This window comes from Salvelinus alpinus, chromosome 5, assembly GCF_045679555.1.
Source record: "Salvelinus alpinus chromosome 5, SLU_Salpinus.1, whole genome shotgun sequence".
NCBI lineage: Eukaryota > Metazoa > Chordata > Actinopteri > Salmoniformes > Salmonidae > Salvelinus > Salvelinus alpinus.
In genome coordinates, this window is record NC_092090.1 from 53,763,770 (window position 1) to 53,785,200 (window position 21,431).

The 21,431-nt window shown below is 41.7% G+C and overlaps 1 protein-coding gene across 15 annotated transcripts in view; it reads right to left on the reverse strand.

The window, feature by feature from the left end:
• The window catches only part of LOC139576327 (dematin-like), a 125,968-nt gene that overhangs the window by 50,609 nt on the left and 53,928 nt on the right, over nucleotides 1–21,431 (reverse strand). For 11 of the 15 annotated variants that reach the window (XR_011675093.1, XR_011675092.1, XM_071402302.1 and 8 more), the window contains 5 exons: nucleotides 19,592–19,736; nucleotides 19,413–19,457; nucleotides 19,111–19,260; nucleotides 17,867–18,006; nucleotides 17,626–17,731 (listed from right to left, as the gene is read on the reverse strand). Coding sequence is in view for 13 of the 15 variants with exons in the window: in XM_071402302.1 (XP_071258403.1) it covers nucleotides 17,626–17,731; nucleotides 17,867–18,006; nucleotides 19,111–19,260; nucleotides 19,413–19,457; nucleotides 19,592–19,736 (586 nt within the window). In the remaining 2 variants the exon portion in view is untranslated. Of the gene's footprint in view, nucleotides 1–15,348; nucleotides 17,350–17,625; nucleotides 17,732–17,866; nucleotides 18,007–19,110; nucleotides 19,261–19,412; nucleotides 19,458–19,591; nucleotides 19,737–21,431 lie in introns of those variants that run through there. The other 4 variants (XM_071402301.1, XM_071402299.1, XM_071402298.1 and 1 more) reach the window with 2 other exon arrangements.

Consider the following 21,431-nt stretch of genomic DNA (forward strand, 5'->3'; position numbering starts at 1 on the left):
TATAAATATAGGACAAAACACACATCACGACAAGAGAGACAACACTACATAAAGAGAGACCTAAGACAACAACATAGCAAGGCAGCAACACATGACAACAACATGGTAGCAACACAACATGGTAGCAGCACAAAACATGTTACAAACATTATTGGGCACAGACAACTGCACAAAGGGCAAGAAGGTAGAGACAACAATACATCACGTGAAACAGTCACAACTGTCAGTAAGAGTGTCCATGATTGAGTCTTTGAATGAAGAGATTGAGATAAAACTGTCCAGTTTGAGTGTTTGTTGCAGCTCGTTCCAGTTGCTACCTGCAGCCAACTGAAAAGACGAGCGACCCAGGAATGTGTGTGCTTTGGGGACCTTTAACAGAATGTGACTGGCAGAACGGGTGTTGTATGTGGAGGAGGAGGGCCTCAGTAGATATCTCAGATAGGGGGGAATGAGGCCTAAGAGGGTTTTATAAATAAGCATCAACCAGTGGGTCTTGCGACAAGTATACAGAGATGACCAATTTACAGAAGAGTATAGAGTGCAGCGATGTGTCCTATATGGAGCATTGGTGGCAAATCTGATGGCCGAATGGTAAAGAACATCTAGCCGCTCGAGAGCACCCTTACCTGCTGTACTATAAATTATGTCTCCGTAATCTAGCATGGGTAGGATGGTCAGGGTTAGTTTGGCAGCTGGGGTGAAAGAGGAGCGATTACGATAGAGGAAACCAAGTCTAGATTTAACTTTAGCCTGTTGCTTTGATATGTGCTGAGAGAAGGACAGTGTACCGTCTAGCCATACTCCCAAGTACTTGTATGAGGTGACAACCTTAAGCTCTAAACCCTCAGAGGTAGTAATCACAGCTGTTGGGAGAGGGGCATTCTTCTTACCAAACCACATTACCTTTGTTTTGGAGGTGTTCAGAACAAGGTTAAGGGTAGAGAAAGCTTGTTGAACACTAAGAAAGCTTTGTTGTAGAGCATTTAACACAAAATCTGGGGAGAGGCCAGCTGAGTATAAGACTGTATCATCTGCATATAAATGGATGAGAGAGCTTCCTACTGGCTGAGCTATGTTGTTGATGTAAATTGAGAAGAGCGTGGGGCCTAGGATTGAGCCTTGGAATACTCCCTTGGTGACAGGCAGTGGCTGAGACAGCAGATTTTTTGACTTTATACACTGCACTCTTTGAGAGAGGTAGTTAGCAAACCAGGCCGAAGACCCCTCAGAGGACACCAATATTCCTTAGCCGGCCCACAAGAATGGAATAGTCTACTGTATCAAAAGCTTCGGCCAAGATATATCCAGCTAACAATTTAATGTTCCCTCTAATGTTTAAGTGTCCAGTTTTCCGTTAGTTAGGGGAACATTGTATCTATATTAGCAAAAACCTTCTGAGAAACTTTTTAGCATGTTTTGGTGTTAAAGTTAGGAGAACATTCCCTTAATGTAAAGCATAACTTATCTAGAAGATGATTACAATGTTCACAGAATATACTGTACAACATTAATGTTCTAGATGCGTTTTATGGGACGTAGCAAGAACATTCACGTGTCCAGTTTTCTGAGGGTTACGAGAATATTCTATCAACGTCCCACCAAACATACACAGGACATTGGTTGCCATGTTCTCACAATATTAGATATACATTTTCTAGACATGTTTCATGATAACGTTGCAAGAACATTCCTGTGTCCAGTTTTCTAAGGTTTAGGAGAATATTCCATCAACATCCCAACAAACATACACAGAATATGGTTGTTAATGTTATTAATGTTCTAGACACATTTCATGGGAACGTTGCAAGAACATTTCTGTGTATCAGGTGTCAGGACGTAGCTTGAGTACCCAAAGAAGCACCCCCCCACATTTCTTTTTTCATTGAACATCACACCTTGTTACTGTTGCCAAGCCCCTAATTGCTGAACCATTGGTCCAATCACAGCTGTTTTTGTCTGTTGGCAAGTTCAGGGATACTCATACACACAGTGTTTTAAATGTACATATTTGACACACTTTGACAACATTGTGCATGTTCATTAATATAGTAATTATTATTCAACATGTTCTCACCTGGGATTTGAACTCACAACCTCTTGGTTTACAGCATTTTCCTCCTACACCACCATGTCTGTGTCAATTATTGATTTGATTGACTTATTTCCACAATTTAAGGACTTTCTGTATCGTTGTCTAAGGTTGGTGGGGCAAACTAACCTGTTTTAATACTCCTGAACAGTGGTGACCTCTTTTGAAAACAAGAGGGGGCTTGCTTGTTTTGCATGTTATTTTGCCATTAATACGTGTCACATATGTTTGCAAACAATGTATCATTGAGTTAATAAAGCTGCATACAAACATGGCCTCTTTTTTGTCTTCTTGAGTAAGGCAGCTCCAAAATGCAGCCTAGCTCAGTGCTTTCTGTGTTGGTGGGGCAAGCCAATAGAAAATAGAGAGTGTCACGCCGTGATTGGCTCAGTGTTCTCTCACTCATGGCGACACTATGTCACCGCCAAGTCTAAGGGTAGAGGTACAAAATTCTAGCCCCTTGGGTGCTACCATAGAGTTACATTAGAAGTGCTCATCCAAAGCTCAAGGTCATTAGCCACAGATAAAATGATGTCAAATCCCGTTATATGTACAGTAGCTTTGATTGGACTGATCATATCACCATCATACTTTCAAAATATTAGCTAGCAGTCATCATCATGAATCAAGTCGACAATCAACTGGCAAATCCTTTTTAATCCTTGTCATAAGACGAGAAATAATGAATAGAAATGATAGATAAAACGTATCGGTGCTCATCGACCATTGGACATAAACATTACACAAGAAGTTGGAAATCGCAAATTCAACAATGAGTGGTTTGGAAGGAATCAGTGACATTGGCTAACTGCAAGAATTACAAAGCAATCACTTGCCTGCTATTCAGTGGAGTGGCTGTGTGGTCCCAAATCTGGGATTAAGGGACTCTTTTCCAAGTTTAAAATGATAAATATTGGCCATGCTGTCAATGAAGCATGATTTGTGCCGCTCTCAAAACATCTGTTAAAACCTCTTGAAGCTAGGGGGCAGAATTTTTATGTTTGGAAAAATAACGTTCCCATTGTAAGCTGCCTATTTCTCAGGTCCAGATGCTAGAATATGCATATAATTGACAGAGTAGGATAGAAAACACTCTAAAGTTTCCAAAACTGTCAAAATATTGTCTGTGAGTATAACAGAACTGATTTTGCAGGCGAAAACCTGAGGAAATCCAACCCGGAAGTGACTTCTGTTTTGAAAAATCACTGTTCCATTGCTTGCCTTTCGTCCATTTGAAGGGATATCAACCAGATTCCATTTCCTGTGGCTTCCTCAGGGTGTGAACAGTCTTTAGACATAGTTTCAAGCTTTTATTTTGAAAAATGAGCGAGATTTATCAAAACGCATCAGTGGATAGGCGGATGTCCCTCCATTAGTTGTTGCGCCAGACACTCGTTGCTCGACATTTTCTTTCTCTCCAGTATTGAATAGTTCACAGTCCGGTTGAAATATGATCGATTATTGATGTTAAAAACAACCTGAGGATTGATTATTAAAAAAGTTTGACATGTTTTTACGACCTTTACGGATACTATATGGAATTTTCGTCAAGCCTTGATGACTGTGGAATACTGAACATAACGCGCCAAACAAATGGAGCGCCAAAAAAAATCTTTATCGAACAAAAGGAAAATGTATTGTGTAACTGGGAGTCTCGTGAGTGCAAACATCCGAAGATCATCAAAGGTAAGCGATTAATTTTATTGCTTTTCTGGCTTTCGTGACCATTCTACATGGCTGCTAGGTGTTCTTACTGTTTTGTCTAGTGATCGATAAACTCACAAACGCTTGGATTGCTTTCGCTGTAAAGCATATTTTCAAAATCTGACACGGTAGGTGGATTAACAAGCTAAGCTGTGTTTTGGTATATTTCACTTATGATTTCATAATTTGGCTCTCTGCAATTCAGCGGTTGTTTACAAAAATTATCCCGCTAAAGGGATCCGTGCGTCAAGAAGTTAACTCGGAACTGGGAAAACTTGACTTCAGTGAGTTCAGGACAACTGGGAAGTCTGGAATAAACGAGCTCCGACTGGGAAAATACGTTTTGAACGGTCATCCAACTCGGAATTGTAAATCCGGCCTCTTTCTAGTGCTACGACCTGAGGATCAATGACGTCATCATGATTCAACCTTGTTTTTTCCCCGAGTTCCCAGTTGATTTGAAAGCACCGTAAATCCAGAGAATGCCAGACTTTGACGTCAAAATTTGCTCACAAAGGACCGCCGCGCCACCTTCCTGTTCAAGTGAGCACAGCACAACAAGGTGAGTCCAAAAATGCATTGTATGCTGCTGCATAAATGATGTAATATGCCAGGGAGATATGTATACTGTAGCTAAGAAAGTATGGTGGTAAAAGTTATATTGATTACGTCTGTCCTAACTCGCTCATTAATGTCTTAATCGAAATTACGGATTGCCTCTTATCTGCTTGTCGTCCCCTTATGCCATAGTTTGTACATCTCAATTGTCATTAGAAACCTCATTTGTTTAAGCAAGTCAGACATATCAGCTATGTTTTTTAAATTAAAAGGCAGTAAACGAGGCTGAATAAACTGTTTCGCAGCCAGACAATACTCGGCGGATAGCCAGGTGTAGCAGTGGTAAGATGTTGGGACTGCTGTTGGGACAGCTTTATGTAGGCCCTAACAGTTTGTGGGCACTGTTTGACACCATTATAGTGCAATTAATGTATTGTTTAGTGTTGTGTTGTAATCACTGTGATAAATAAATGTTTTTCTTAAGTGCTTTTAACAGAGCTGAGATTTACTTCAAAGTGCATTCACCCTAATAGTTACACCTATCAAGTTGTTTCAGATCTACACAAGTGCCTAGGGAGGAGAGGTTAGGGTTTCTTCAGTACAGGGCCTAACTATACTGGCCCAATAAGCATATTCCCTAGATATATGCCATATTGGGGCACAGGTTAGTGTGTGTCCTTTGTGCTGGTGGCCTGGGTTCAAGACTTTATGTTAATGTCATTATTTGGCAACAGTTACAACACACTTAATTTATCCATACTGAACAAAAATATAAAGGCAACATGCAACAATTTAATTTTACTGAGTTACAGTTCATATTAGGAAATCAGTCAATTGAAATAGATACCTTAAAACAAAAAGGTAGCAGAAAAACAGTCAGCATCTGGTGTGACAACCATTTGCCTCCTGCAGCACGACACATCTCCATCACATAGAGTTGATCAGGCTGTTGATTGTGGCCTATGGAACGTTGTCCCACTCATCTTCAATGGCTGTGCGAAGTTGCTGGATATCGATCGAGAGCATCCCAAACTTGCTCAATGGGTGCATGTCTGGTGAGTATGCAGGCCATGGAAGAACTAGGACATTTTCAGCTTCCAGGAATTGTGTACAGATCCTTGCAACATGGGGCTGTGCATTATCATACTGCAACATGAGGTGATGGCGGGGGATGAATGGGACGACGATGGGCTTCAGGATCTCGTCACGGTATCTCTGTGCATTCAGATTGCCATTGATAAAATGCATTGTGCTCGTTGTCCGTAGCTTATGCCTGCCCATACGATAACCCCACCATTGGGCACTTTGTTCACAATGTTGACATCAGCAAACCACTCGCCCACACAACGCCATACATGTGATCTGCGGATGTGAGGCCGGTTGGAAGTACTGCCAAATTCTCTAAAATAACGTAGGAGGCAGCTTATGGTTGAGAAATGAACATTCAATTCTCTGGCAACAGCTCTGGTGGACATTCCTGCAGTCAGCACACCAATTGCAAACTCCATGAAAACTTAAGTCTTGTGGCATTGTGTTGTGTGACAAAACTGCACATTTTAGAGTGGCCTTTTATTGTCTCCAGCACAAGATGCACCTGTGTAATGATTATGCTGTTTAATCAGCTTCTTGATATGCCACACCTGTCAGGTGTATGGATTATCTCTTGGTAAAGGAGAAATGCTCACTAACAGGGATGTAAACCAATGTGTGCGCAACATTTGAGAGAAAAATGTTTTTTTGTGACCAACACTTTACATGTTGCATTTATATTTTTGTTCAGTGTAATTAAAATTAGTTCCTCATTGAAAGATGGGAATTGGTAGAGTTATAGATAGCTGAGCATCTCAAAGAGAACTTTCTACACATAGGTACGGAGCTGTGAGGGGAACGGCACCTCCGTACCTTCAGGCTCTGATCAGGCCCTACACCCAAACAAGGGCACTGCGTTCATCCACCTCTGGCCTGCTCGCCTCCCTACCTCTGAGGAAGTACAGTTCCCGCTCAGCCCAGTCAAAACTGTTCGCTGCTCTGGCACCCCAATGGTGGAACAAACTCCCTCACGACGCCAGGTCAGCGGAGTCAATCACCACCTTCCGGAGACACCTGAAACCCCACCTCTTTAAGGAATACCTAGGATAGGATAAAGTAATCCTTCTAACCCCCCCCCCCCTTAAAAGAGTTAGATGCACTATTGTAAAGTGGTTGTTCCACTGGATATCATAAGGTGAATGCACCAATTTGTAAGTCGCTCTGGATAAGAGCGTCTGCTAAATGACTTAAATGTAAATGTAGTGTATTTGGAAAGTATTCAGACCCCTTGACTTTTTCCACATTTTGTTACTTTACAGCCTTATTCTGAAATGTATTAAATATATTTTTTTCTCATCAGTCTACACACAATACCCCATAATGACAAAGTGAAAACAGTTTTTTAGAAATGTAGCACATTCATTAAAAATGAAGAACAGAAATACCTTATTTACATAAGTATTCTGACACATTGCTATGAGACTCGAAATTGATCTCAGGTACTTTTATTTATTTATTTATTTTAACTAGGCAAGCCAGTTAAGAACAAATTCTTATTTACAATGACGGCCTACAATCCTGTTTCCATTGATCATCCTTGAGATGTTTAAACAACTTGATTGGAGTCCATCTGTGGTAAATTCAACTGATTGGACATGATTTGGAAAATATAAGGTCCCACAGTTGACAGTGCATGTCCGAGCAAAATCCAAGCCACGAGGTCGAAGGAATTGTCCGTAGAGCTCCGAGACTTGTGTCGAGGCACAGATCTGGGGAAGGGTACCAAAACACTTCTGCATCATTGAAGGTGATGCACCCCAATGGTGGAACAAACTCCCTCACGACGCCAGGTCAGCGGAGTCAATCACCACCTTCCGGAGACACCTGAAACCCCACCTCTTTAAGGAATACCTAGGATAGGATAAAGTAATCCTTCTAACCCCCCCCCCCCCTTAAAAGAGTTAGATGCACTATTGTAAAGTGGTTGTTCCACTGGATATCATAAGGTGAATGCACCAATTTGTAAGTCGCTCTGGATAAGAGCGTCTGCTAAATGACTTAAATGTAAATGTAAGGTCCCCAAAAACACAGTGGCCTCTATCATTCTTAAATGGAAGAAGTTGGAACCACCAAGACTCTTCCTAGAGCTGGCCAACCGTCCAAACTGAGCAGTCAGGGGAGAAGGGCCTTGGTCAGGGAGGTGAACAAGAACCTGATGGTTACTCTGACAGAGCTCCAGAGTTTGTCTGTGGAGATGGGAGAACCTTCCAGAAGGACAAGCATCTCTGCAGCACTCCAACAATCAGGCCTTTATGGTAGAGTGGCCAGACGGAAGCCACTCCTCAGTAAAAGGCACAAAACAGCTCCCTTGGAGTTTTCCAAAAGGCACCTAAAGGACTCTGACCATGAGAAACAAGATTCTCTGGTCTGATGAAACCAAGATTGAACTCTTTGGCCCGAATGCCAAGCGTCACGTCTGGAGGAAACCTGGCACCATCCCTACGGTGAAGCATGGTGGTGGCAGCATCATACTGTAGGGATGTTTTTCAGCGGCTGGGACTGGGAGACTAGTCAGGATTGAGGGAGAGATGAATGGAGCAAAGTACAGAGAGATGAATGATGAAAACCTGCTCCAGAGCACTCAGGACCTCAGACTGGAGCGACGGTTCACCTTCCAACATGACAACGACCCCAAACACACAGCCAAGACAACGCAGGAATGCTCCCGATCAAACATTTCTGGAGAGACCTGAAAATAGCTGTGCAGCGACGCTCCCCATTGAACCTGACAGAGCTTGAGAGGATCTGCAGAGAAAAATGGGAGAAACTCCCCAAATACAGGTGTGCCAAGCTTGTAGCGTCATACCCAAGAAGACTCAAGGCTGTAATCGCTGCCAAAGGTTCTTCAACAAAGTACTGAGTAAAAGGTCTGAATACTTATGTAAATGTGATATTTCTTTTTTGATTTTTGCCCCAAAAATCTGAAAACCTGGTTTTGCTTTGTCATTATGGGGTATTGTGTGTAGATTGATGAGGGGGAAAAAATCTGCCATTTTAGAATAAGGCTGTAACGTAACAAAATGTGGAAAAAGTCAAGTAGTCTTAAGAACTTTCAGAATGCACTGTATGGCATATAGAACAAACGTGTCTCTGATAAGGAATCACATATACTCTCGTCATTGCATTTATACCTGTAACATTCCTAATTTGTTGCCATAACCATACAGAAACATACCCAGTACATGGTTGCCATATTCTCAGAATATCAGAAATGTGTATATTTGCAGTAGCATGTCTGTACTTTCTAACATTTGCCATTTAAGCAATGATGACACCAGCTATACCAAAACAATACACAACACAGAGTTCCATCTCCAACTTTTAATTTATTTATATTTTTATATATATAAATGCCTCCCTTTTTTTGTGATTTTTGCTTCTCCACAACGTGCTCGGGAGAGGCAAAGGTCGAGTCATGCGTCCTCCGAAACATGACCCGTCAAACCACAATTCTTAACACATGCTCATTTAACCCGGAAGCCAGGTGCACCAACTGACGACCAAAGTCAGCCTGCAGGCGCCCAGGCCGCCACAAGGAGTTGCTAGAGCACGATGAGCCAAGTAAAGACACCACAGCCAGACCCTTCCCTAACCCAGACGATGCTGGGCCAATAGTGTGCCGCCCTATGGGACTCCAAGTCACAGCCGGTAATGACACAGCCTGAGATCAGAACCCCAGGCCATAGTGACACCGGAAGTGCCTTAGACCGCTGCGCTACTCAGGAGGCCCACTCAACTCCAACTTTTAATGTGGATAAATAGGCAAATTGCAACATAAGCACTTGGGACCAGTGTTGGGGTTAATCATTTCTTACAGTATTATATTACATTAATATATTACTATTATGGGTAACAGAGTTTTATAACAAGTAACTGTCTTCAAATATTGTAATATTATTACGGTTACTTTTTCATGTAACCCGTATAGTACTTTCAGAAGCATATCTCTACTGGCATGTTATATACAGTGGGGAGAACAAGTATTTGATACACTGCCGATTTTGCAGGTTTTCCTACTTACAAAACATGTAGAGGTCTGTAATTTTTATCATAGGTACACTTCAACTGTGAGAGACGGAATCTAAAACAAAAATCCAGAAAATCACATTGTATGATTTTTAAGTGATTCATTTGCATTTTATTGCATGACATAAGTATTTGATCACCTACCAACCAGTAAGAATTCCGTCTCTCACAGACCTGTTAGTTTTTCTTTAAGAAGCCCTCCTGTTCTCCACTCATTACCTGTATTAACTGCACCTGTTTGAACTCGTTACCTGTATAAAAGACACCTGTCCACACACTCAATCAAACAGACTCCAACCTCTCCACAATGGCCAAGACCAGAGAGCTGTGTAAGGACATCAGGGATAAAATTGTAGACCTGCACAAGGCTGGGATGGGCTACAGGACAATAGGCAAGCAGCTTGGTGAGAAGGCAACAACTGTTGGCGCAATTATTAGAAAATGGAAGAAGTTCAAGATGACGGTCAATCACCCTCGGTCTGGGGCAATATCTCACCTCGTGGGGCATCAATGATCATGAGGATGGTGAAGGATCAGCCCAGAACTACACGGCAGGACCTGGTCAATGACCTGAAGAGAGCTGGGACCACAGTCTCAAAGAAAACCATTAGTAACACATTATGCCGTCATGGATTAAAATCCTGCAGCGCACGCAAGGTCCCCCTGCTCAAGCCAGCGCATGTCCAGGCCCGTCTAAAGTTTGCCAATGACCATCTGGATGATCCAGAGGAGGAATGGGAGAAGGTCATGTGGTCTGATGAGACAAAAATAGAGCTTTTTGGTCTAAACTCCACTCGCCGTGTTTGGAGGAAGAAGAAGGAAGAAGGAAGAATGAGTACAACCCCAAGAACACCATCCCAACTGTGAAGCATGGAGGTGGAAACATCATTCTTTGGGGATGCTTTTCTGCAAAGGGGACAGGACGAATGCACCGTATTGAGGGGAGGATGGATGGGGCCATGTATTGCGAGATCTTGGCCAACAACCTCCTTCCCTCAGTAAGAGCATTGAAGATGGGTCGTGGCTGGGTCTTTCAGAATGACAACGACCTGAAACACACAGCCAGGGCAACTAAGGAGTGGCTCCGTAAGAAGCATCTCAAGGTCCTGGAGTGGCCTAGCCAGTCTCCAGACCTGAACCCAATAGAAAATCTTTGGAGGGAGCTGAAAGTCCGTATTGCCCAGCGACAGCCCCGAAACCTGAAGGATCTGGAGAAGGTCTGTATGGAGGAGTGGGCCAAAATCCCTGCTGCAGTGTGTGCAAACCTGGTCAAGAACTACAGGAAACGTATGATCTCTGTAATTGCAAACAAAGGTTTCTGTACCAAATATAAAGTTCTGCTTTTCTGACGTATCAAATACTTATGTCATGCAATAAAATGCAAATGAATCACTTAAAAATCATACAATGTGATTTTCTGGATTTTTGTTTTAGATTCCGTCTCTCACAGTTGAAGTGTACCTATGATAAAAATTACAGACCTCTACATGCTTTGTAAGTAGGAAAACCTGCAAAATCGGCAGTGTATCAAATACTTGTTCTCCCCACTGTACATATTTTAAAGACTTGTCTCATGCTAACGGAATTCATGCTGTAGGCCAGGTAATTCCCAAACTGGGGTACTTGGAGGTACGTGAAATGCGGTCGGGGGTACGTGATTAACATCACATTTTCAAACAGCATTTATATTTTCCAATGGGTCTATACATTTGGGTGAGGTTTTTTTCTCGCCTGAGTAGCCTTGTTTCACTGCCAAAAATAAAATTAAACCATCAAGTGAAATAACTACACAATGTCAAATACAGGTAGCCTAGTCAAATAATTAACATCCAATCACATTAACCGTTACTCTCTCACGGGAATTCCAATAACGGTCTGTATGTAGCCAAACGTAGCGGCTGCTCATTACGTTTACTCGAAAATTGATAAATGGTTAAAAAAAAAGTAAGGCCGACGTCCATAGAAACACATACCAGCTCTACTGATAGTACTGCTACCTGCACCCGTCGACGACACAAATTGTTCTGCTTCCACGAGCACATCCAATGCTAGCATCAGTAATTCTACATTTGTTGTTAGCCCAGCTAGCATGGACACTGACAGTAGTGAATCTGATGCAGCCGAAGAGCTACTGCCCCCTTACCCGGGAAAGCACCGACCACAAGACAGGGACGTTGGACCTAAGTCCTCCACAATAGTATTGCCTGTCCTGGCCACTCGGTAGCTCACCATATAAGACGCTTCTAGCCTGTTCTTATTAATGGTATCTGTTGCTTTTATACATGTCTTACTTCTCGAAAGTTGTCTTAATTCTCGCTCAAAAAACTCCCGTGGCCTATTTTTCAAATTGGCATGTTTTGTTTCAACAATTACTACTTTGCATACAAGCCAGTGAATTCTATGCTTTACAGCTGGATGAGTCAACAGACATGGCGGGCCTGGCACAGCTCCTGGTATATGTCCGTTACGTTTATGGGAGGTCAATTAAGGAAGACATCCTCTTCTGCAACACTGGAAACCAGGACAACAGGAGAGGATATTTTTAAAGTACTGGACAGCTTTGTGACATAAATGGACTTCGGTGGTCAAGATGTGTTGGTATCTACACTGATGGCGCAAAAGCCATGACAGGGAGACATAGTGGAGTGGTAACACGCGTGCAAGCAGTTGCTCCCGATGCCACTGGGGTACACTGCAGTATCCACCGAGAGGCTCTTGCTGCCAAAGGAATGCCTGACAGCTTGAAAGACGTTTTGGACACTACAGTGAAAATGGTTAACTTTGTTAAAGCAAGGCCCCTGAACTCTCTTGTATTTTCTGCACTATGCAATGATATGGGCAGCAACCATGTAACGCTTTTATAACATACAGAAGTGCGCTGGTTATCAAGGGGCAAAGTATTGACACGTTTTTTTAAATTGAGAGACGAGCTTAAAGTTCTTTACTGACCATAATTTTCACTTGTCTGACCGCTAGCATGATGACGAGTTTCTCACACGACTGGCCTATCTGGGTGATGTTTTTTCTCGCCTGAATGATCTGAATCTAGGATTACAGGGACTCTCCGCAACTATATTCAATGTGCGGGACAAAATTTAAGCTATGATTAAGAAGTTGGAGCTCTTCTCTGTCTGCATTAAGAAGGACAACACACATGTCTTTCCATCATTGTATGATTTTTTTGTGTGCAAATTAACTCAAGCTTACGGACAATGTCAAATGTGATATAGCGAAGCACCTGAGTGAGCTTGGTGTGCAATTACGCAGGGACTTTCCCGAAAAGGATGACACAAACAACTGGATTCGTTATCCCTTTCATTCCCTGCCTCCAGTCCACTTACCGATATCTGAACAAAAGAGACTCATCGAAATTGCAACAAGCGGTACTGTGAAAATTGAATTTAATCAGAAGCCACTGCCATATTTCCGGATTGGGCTGCGCTCAGAGTATCCTGCCTTGGCAAATCGCGCTGTTAAGACACTGATGCCTTTTGCAACCACGTACCTATGTGAGAGTGGATTCTCAGCCCTCACTAGCATGAAAACTAAATACAGGCACAGACTGTATGTGGAAAATGATTTAAGGCAGACTCTCCAATACAACCCAACATTGCAGAGTTATGTGCATGCTTTCAAGCACACCCTTCTCATTAACCTGTGGCGAGTTATTCACAGTTTTCGATGAACAAATAAAGTTTTATTTGTAAGAAGGCTAAATAAAGAGCAAAATTATTAATTATTTTTATATTATTATTTGTTCCCTGGTCTTATAAGAGCACTTTGTCACTTCCCATGAGCTGGCTTGTGACAAACTCACACTAATTTTTATGTTTAATAAAAGTATCGTATAGTGTGTGTGTGTGTGTGGCAGGCTTACAATGATGGCAAAAAACAACATTTGAGAGTGTGCTGACCCTGGTGCTAGAGGGGGTACACAGCTGGAGGTTGAATGTCTGAAGGGGTACGGGACTATAAAATGTTTGGGAACCACTGCTGTAGGCTATCCTGTTTCCAAAAGTGTGTTGTTACCCCGCTTAACCTTTTCTCTGTGCAAATGCTCCCATAATTTGAGTTAATCGAAGACATTTTTGTCAAATGCAAATTCTGCAAAGGCAGTATAGATCTCTTTTTCCAGAAACACTACATCAAACCTGAAAAAGAATCAAAGCTGGTAGCCTAAGTTCCAGAAGTGCATGAAAGATGAGAAATCTATAACCATTATAGTAGAACTTTAGTTTAGTGTTGAAATAAGAGGGTAACAACCTGCAAAGTATCTGGAAACAACATTGAAACAAGACGGAAACAACCACGTAAGAACGCAATAATAACTGGTTCATAGTTAGTATGTAGCTGCTTAATACTGATATAAAGGGTGATGCATTTTCCTGTTTGTTATGTAGAAATCATTATTTGTTACTGAAGAACTATCAATACATTGTTTTTATTTGACCTTTATTTAACTAGGCAAGTCAGTTAATAACAAATTCTTATTTACAATGACAGGTCCTTCTCCCTCGAATGCTCAGTTTGGCGGGGTGGCCAGCTCTAGGAAGATCTTCCATTTAAGAAAGATGGAGGCCACTGTGTTCTTGGGGACCTTCAATGCTGCAGAAATGTTTTGGTACCCTTCCACAGATCTGTGCCTCGACAGAATCCTGTCTCGGAGCTCTTAGGGAAATTCCTTCGACCTCATGGCTTGGTTTTTGCTCTGACATGCACGGTAAATGGTGGGACTTCATTTAGAAAGGTGTGTGCCTTTCCAAATCATATCCAATCAATTTAATTTACCACAGGTGGACTCCAATCAAGTTGTAGAAACATCCCAAGGACTGAAGCAAAATCTCAAGACATCTGTCAGGAAGTTAGAGCTTGGTCACAAATGGGTCTTCCAAATGGACAATGACCCCAAGCATACTTCCAAAGTTGTGTCGAAATGGCTTAAGGACAACAAAGTCAAGGTATTGGAGTGGCCATCACGAAGCCCTGACCTCAACCTACATTTGTGGGCAGAACTGAAAAAGCAAATGCTAATTCAGCGTATGTAAACTTCTGACCCACTGGAAATGTGATGAAAGAAATAAAAGCTGAAATAAATGATTCTCTCTGCTATTATTATGACATTTCACATTCTTGAAATAAAGTGGTGATCCTAACTGACCTAAGACAGGGAATTTTGAAAAACAGAGTTTAAGTGTATTTGACTAAGGTGTATGTGAACTTCTGACTTCAACTGTATGTACTTATTGAGCCAGTATAGTTAGGCCCTTTCCAGAAGAAACCATTAACCCACCTCCCTAGGCACTTGTTTAGATCTGAAACAACTTGATAGGTGTAAGAAAATATTTTATTGATCATAGTGATCCAGAAGTATCATTAAAACAGGTTAATATTCTCCACCAACATTAGACAGCTATACAGAAGGCCCTTCAAGTGCTGAAATAAGTAAATAAAATCAATGATGAAAATACTCAGACTAATCAATACCTGACCTGGAAAAGGTGGCGTAGCAGGAAGATTGGCGTACTGTGAACGAAGAGGTTGTGAGTTCAAATCCCAGGTGAGGACTGTATAATTACTGTATAAATTAACATGCATTATGTAATTGAGTACTGTATGTCAAATATGTAAGTTGAAAACATTGTATGTTAGAAGCACTGTGTGTGTGAGTATTCTAAACCTTACCAACAGACAATGAGCTATGGATAGATCAGGGGTTCATAAATCAGGGGCTTGGAAAAAGTAATAATATGAGATGTGTGATGAACTTTTCTTTGGACACAAATGAAACGTGTCTAGAACATAAATATCTTACAGTGCCTTAAGAAAGTATTCATACTCCTCGACTTATTCCAAATGTTATTGCGTTACAGCCTGAATTAAAAATTGATAAAAAAATAAATAATTCTCACTCATCTGCACACAATACCCCATAATGACAAAGTGAAAACTTGTTTTTAGACTTTTTTGCAAATGTTTTGAAAATTAAATACAAATATCTATGTGTTCACACCCCTGAGTCAATACATATTAGAATCACCGTTGGCAGCGGTTACAGCTGTGAGTCTTTTTGGGTAAGTCTGGATTGTACAATATTTGCACATTACTCTTTTTTAAATTCTTCAAGCTATGTACAGTTCCTTGTTGATCATTTTCAAGTCTTGCCATAGATTTTCAAGCCGATTTAATTAAGTCAAAACTGTAACTAGGCCACTCAGGAACATTATATGTCGTCTTGGTAAGCAACTCCAGTGTATATTTGGCCTTGTGTTTTAGGTTACTGTCCTGCTGAAAGGGGAAATTGTCTCCCAGTGTCTGTTGTAAAGCAGACTGAACCAGGTTTTTTCCTCTAGGATTGTGTCTGTGCTTAGCTCTATTCTACTTCCTTTGATCCCCCCAAAAAAATTCCTTAGTCCTTGTCGATGACAAGCATACCCATAACATGAAGTAGCCACCACCATGCTTGAAAATATGAAGAGTGGTACTCAGTGATGTGTTGTGTTGGATTTGACCCAAACATAATGCTTTGTATTCAGTACATAAAGTACATTTCTTTGGATTTTGTTTTTGCAGTTTTACTTTAGTGCTTTATTGCAAACAGGATGTTTTTGGGAAAGAAATCTACAGATTTCCTTCTTTTCTCTGTCATTTAGGTTAGTATTGTGGAGTAACTACAATGTTTATGAGCCATCCTCTGTTTCCTCCTATCACAGCCATTAAACTCGAACTGTTTCAAAGTCACCATTGGACTCATGGTGAAATCCCTGAGCAGTTTACTTCCTCTCCAGCATCTGAGTTAGGAAGGACACCTGCATCTATGTAACAACTGGGTGTATTGATACACCATCCAAAGTGTAATAATAAGTTCACCATGCTCATATTTCTGCTTTTTAAATTACCTATCTACCAATAGGCACCCTTCTTTACAAGGCATTGGTAAACCTCCCTGGTCTTTGTGGTTAAATCTGTGTTTGAAATTCACTGCTCGACTGAGGGACCTTACAGATAATCGTATGTGTGGGGTAGAGATGAGGTAGTCATTCAAAAATCATGTAAACACTATTATGGTACACAGTGAGTCTATGCAACGTGTTATGTGACTTTTATTTTTACTCCTGAACTTATTTAGGCTTGCCATAACAAAGGGGTTGAAGACATATTGACTCGAGACATGCCAGCTTTTCATTTTTTTATTAATTGGTAAAAATTTCTACAAACACTTTGACATTATGGGATATTGTGTGTAGGCCAGTAACACAAATCAATTTTAAATTCAGGCTGTAACACAACAAAATGTGGAAAAAATCAAGGGGTGTGAATACTTTCTGAAGGCACTGTATATTCTGAGAACATGGCAACCATGTTCTGTGTGTTAGGTGGGATGTTGATGGACTATTCTCCTAACCCACAAAAAAATGGACACAAATGTTTTTGCCAACTTTCCATGAAACGTGTCTAGAACATGAATATCTTATGTTCTGAGAACATGTCTACATGTGTATGTTTGGCTGTCCTTTGATGGAATACTCTCCTGATCCACAGAAAACTGGACACATCATTGTTCTTGCAATGTTCTCATTTAACGTGCCTAGAACATTGTCAGAAACTAGCTGTGAAGGCAGGAGAGCGATATGCTTTTACAGGCTCGTCTGTCTGGCATGTCAATGTTTTCTTACAGAATATAAAAGGCTGTCACAGAGAAGAGAAGATGCAGGACAAAGTCGGGGGTTGATGATTTTCGTCCCAAATGCCACACTATTCCCCATATAGTGCACTACTTTTGACCAGGGCCCATGGTCAAATGTAGTACACAATGTAGGGAATAGGTTGCCATTTGGGACACAGACGATGTTGTAGGTGGAGGAAGTGTGGAATCTTTACCATTTCTACAAAGGATTTTAAATGGAGCATATGTGTGATTTTGTGTGTTTCTTTCTCGTTTCCACCACACTCACAAGGTCACAATCTAACACAGTGTTAGTCAACTCCTGCACTGGGGATTAGCACCGGTTACCTGGGATGTTGCTTGTTTGTCAAACAAGTTAAATTGTTAATATAAATAGTCCTTCAAGGAAGACGGACCTTAGTTTCCTGGTCTCTTGAACATAAAAGGTTGATAAACATACTCTCACGGACACAAAGTGAATCTGCCTCTCTCTTACCCATGTGCATTGCTGTCCGGTCAGGCAGTGAGCGAGTTTTCCTGCGGATGGGCACAGCATTATCCAGCTCCTCTTTCAAGATTATCTTTCCCAAATTCGACTGAATCTGCAGGGTAGACATATAGAATGTCAAAAGGTTTTCAAAGCAACCACTATCATTGAGTTACACTTAAAAAAACAATTAGGTGTGTTCAATAGCCAAATTTGGGAGAATTTGTTAGAAATAAAACCTGTTCCGTACTTTGTTGAGCTCCTGCTTCTGCAGTTCCCGTAGTCCCCACATATCATCGGACAGGTCTCCATTGTCATATTCATCGTCCTCCTCATCCCTCTCTCCCTCCTCCCTCCTCCGGGACTCAGCCTTCTTCCTCCACTCTGTCTCTGTGGTGGAGGGGAGGCAAGTGTTAGAGGAAACCCTGGTACTACTAAGCTCTATTACTCTATCACTCTCCACTACCAACCCTCACTATCCCTCCTCATTGGAAGCTTAGTAGCTCATCAGCGGCCCGGCGTCGGCAATGTTAGCAGCCCACTGCCAATTTTAGCCATCAGCTTTACAGCGGTAGCCGACACTTCAGGCTAAGAGCAGCATTAACTGTCGGAACTGTTAAGGATGGTCGGTGTGCTGTTGTGTTACTAGAGGCATGCCACCATGACGGCTAGCGACACTGGTCCGATATCAGTTTACCAGTTTACTGTACCTACAATGGTGTGCTGCCTCATAGCCACCAATGTTTTATAAGTGCTTGCTGGCTGGGATCGTTCACTACATGGGTTGCGAAAGGAGGGTATATTACTGGAAACTTTCAAAGTTTACCAGTAAACTACCAAAATGTGGGGAATTTTATAAGATGACATACAGTGGTCTTTTTGGGTACTTGAGATTATCACAGGCATCTGTAATTATCTTTGGCCTTATCACATGTAGAGTATATAACATTTTAAAATAAAATAATTTACAAATATAAAACTGAATGACAAAGCTGTAAAAAATTATTCTAAATGTAAACCATCAACTTATTGAATACGATTGGTGTTAAATATGAAGGTTTCAACACGAAGTGTCTTTTATATATTTTTTACACTTATATTTTACTATGTCAATGTGTTTTGTTGTAAATGTTTTGGCACCAAACTGGTGGCATTTGTAAAAAAGTAAATACATGAAAGAGTTGCAGAGTTAATAAAAAATCATCCCATTATTGATTAGATGCTTTTTTCATTAATTAGGCTATTTTCTCTTGAACCATATGGTCTATCCACTAGAAACACATGGACAATATGGACACAGATATACAAAAAAATTATACTATATATGAATACATTTTTTAAAAGTTATTCAAGTATAAATTACCTAAATTACCATAGATTACCTGTCAATTAGCAAAATTACAGAAGATTACAGTTACTTTGTTAAAATACCGGTGGCTTTGCAACCCTATTGATTACTATTCACAGTTGTGTAATTAATAGTGTGAGACATACCAACTGCAGCCAGGGAGGGGGGGCAGGGCCAGTAATCTGTCTCAATCTTGGAGGGTTTGTTGGGATCAGGTGGCTGGGCGGCAGGGAATTTAGATGACTCAATGATGAGGTCCTCTATGTGTTTCCCCTGGGGGATGGATGCTAATACATCTAGAGACACACACACACACAAACACAAGGAGATATACAGTAAATGTGCACAGAAAAACATCCAATGTTACCTTTTAATGTCAAATATTATGCCAGTATACAGTAAATTACAGTAAATTACACACACACATCAATTAAGTTGCATGAAATACCTTGTTTGTAAATTGGTGGCTTCTTGTATATATTCATTCCATTATCTGCAATGAAAAGATAAAATCAAAATGGACATCAGTCCCAGATGAAAGCAAAGCAGGCCAGAGAAGAGAAGGGAGCAGAGAAGAGAAGAGAAGATAGGAGAGAAGAGGATAAGTGTGCTGATGGATTACAATACCTGGCCTGTGAAAGTGCTGTGTGGGGAGCTTGGTGGCGGTGTCTAATGCAGAGCTGGTTTTGAGCTGGAGGTTTGAACCTGCTGATGACCCTCCAGGTGACTCCCTGCTCTCCAGCCACTCCTTGGGATCCTTGAATAGAATGGTCTAGGGACATGAGTTTAACATTACTGTCCGGATCCTAATTGATATTCAAACCGTAACCCAAACACACATTGGGAAAGTGCATGAAAATGAGGGTTCTGTGTACATTAGATTTCATCCCTGAGTGAAGAAGCCAGTGAGGTCACAGCAAACAATAAGAGTGTAACAGATGCTCATCGTTCCCATGGTAACTGTTTTTTGCAAACGTGCTTGTGTGGAATCGTGGGCTTTTAGACAATGAATGGGTCTAATCCTGGATGCTGATTGGTTAAAACTGCATTCCTGTCGGTGTCTATTCCACAAATAAAAAATCTGTTGAAATACCTATTTGAATCCATGATGGCGTAGGAGTGGGATGTGTTGATTGTCTTGTCCCGTCCCTTGTATATATCGTTTCCTTCTTCGTATATATTTCATATTTTTAATCAAATTTTTCCATCTACGAACTGAACATACGCTCCTGCAACCCGCCTCACCCAATGCGGTATGGATCTGCTATTTTTTATACTTTAGAACCGTAACACTCTTCAAGCTAGCCAGCTACTAGCTAGTAGTCAGTTAGCCACTGCTAGTTAGCCATCACCGTTAACTGGGACATCTGCCAGCTTCAGCCCGGTCAACTCCTGCCAGCCAGCACAGAGCGATATCAACCCAGAGCATATCGGACTGCTTTTCTCCACCATATCTCCGGATTCCAACCGCAAGCTCTGAACCTTTACTCCAGATCATCGCAGTTAGCTAGCTGCTATCCAAGTGGCTACTCTTGGCTAACGTCTCTGTCCCGAAGCAAGCACCAGTTAGCCTGGAGCTAGCCTCGAATCTAGGCCCATCTCCCGGCTAGCCGAATAGATCTATCAAGAATTCCTGGGCTTCAATTACCTCTTTTGCCAATTGGCCTGGACCCTTTGCTGCCGACACTGAGCCCCGCCGATCCATCACGACTGGTCTGCCATGACGTAACTATCCGAGGGGGTTTCAACAGGCTCCCCCGTTACGACATCCCCCTGAGGACCATCTGCTAGCCTGCTGCTAGCTGTCTGAATCTGTCTGAATCTCCGTGCCTCCAGCTCGCCTAGCTACTCACTGGACCCTGTGATGTCTCGGCTACACACGCCTCTCCCTAAAGTCAATATGCCTTGTCTATTGCTGTTCTGGTTAGTAATTTTTGTCTTATTTCACTGTAGAGCCTCCAGCCCTGCTCAATACGCCTTAGCTAGCCCTGTTGTTCCACCCCCCCCACACATGCGGTGACCGCACTTGGCTTAAATGGTGCTTCAAGAGACAAAACCTCTCTCATCGTCACTCAATGCCTAGGCTTACCTCCACTGTACTCACATCCTACCATACCCTTGTCTGTACACTATGCCTTGAATCTATCCTTCCGTGCCCAAAAACCTGCCCCCTTTACTCTCAGTTCCGAACTCACTAGACGACCAGTTATTTTAGCCTTTAGCCATACTCTTATCCTACTCCTTCTCTGTTCCTCTGGTGATGTAGAGGTTAACCCAGGCCCAGCATCACTCCCATTCCCCAGGCGCTCTCATTTGTTGACTTCTGTAACCGTAAAAGTCTTGGGTTCATGCATGTTAACATTCGAAGCCTCCTCCCTAAGTTTGTTTTATTCACTGCTTTAGCACACTCCGCCAACCCGGATGTCCTAGCCGTGTCTGAATCCTGGCTTAGGAAGGTCACCGAAAA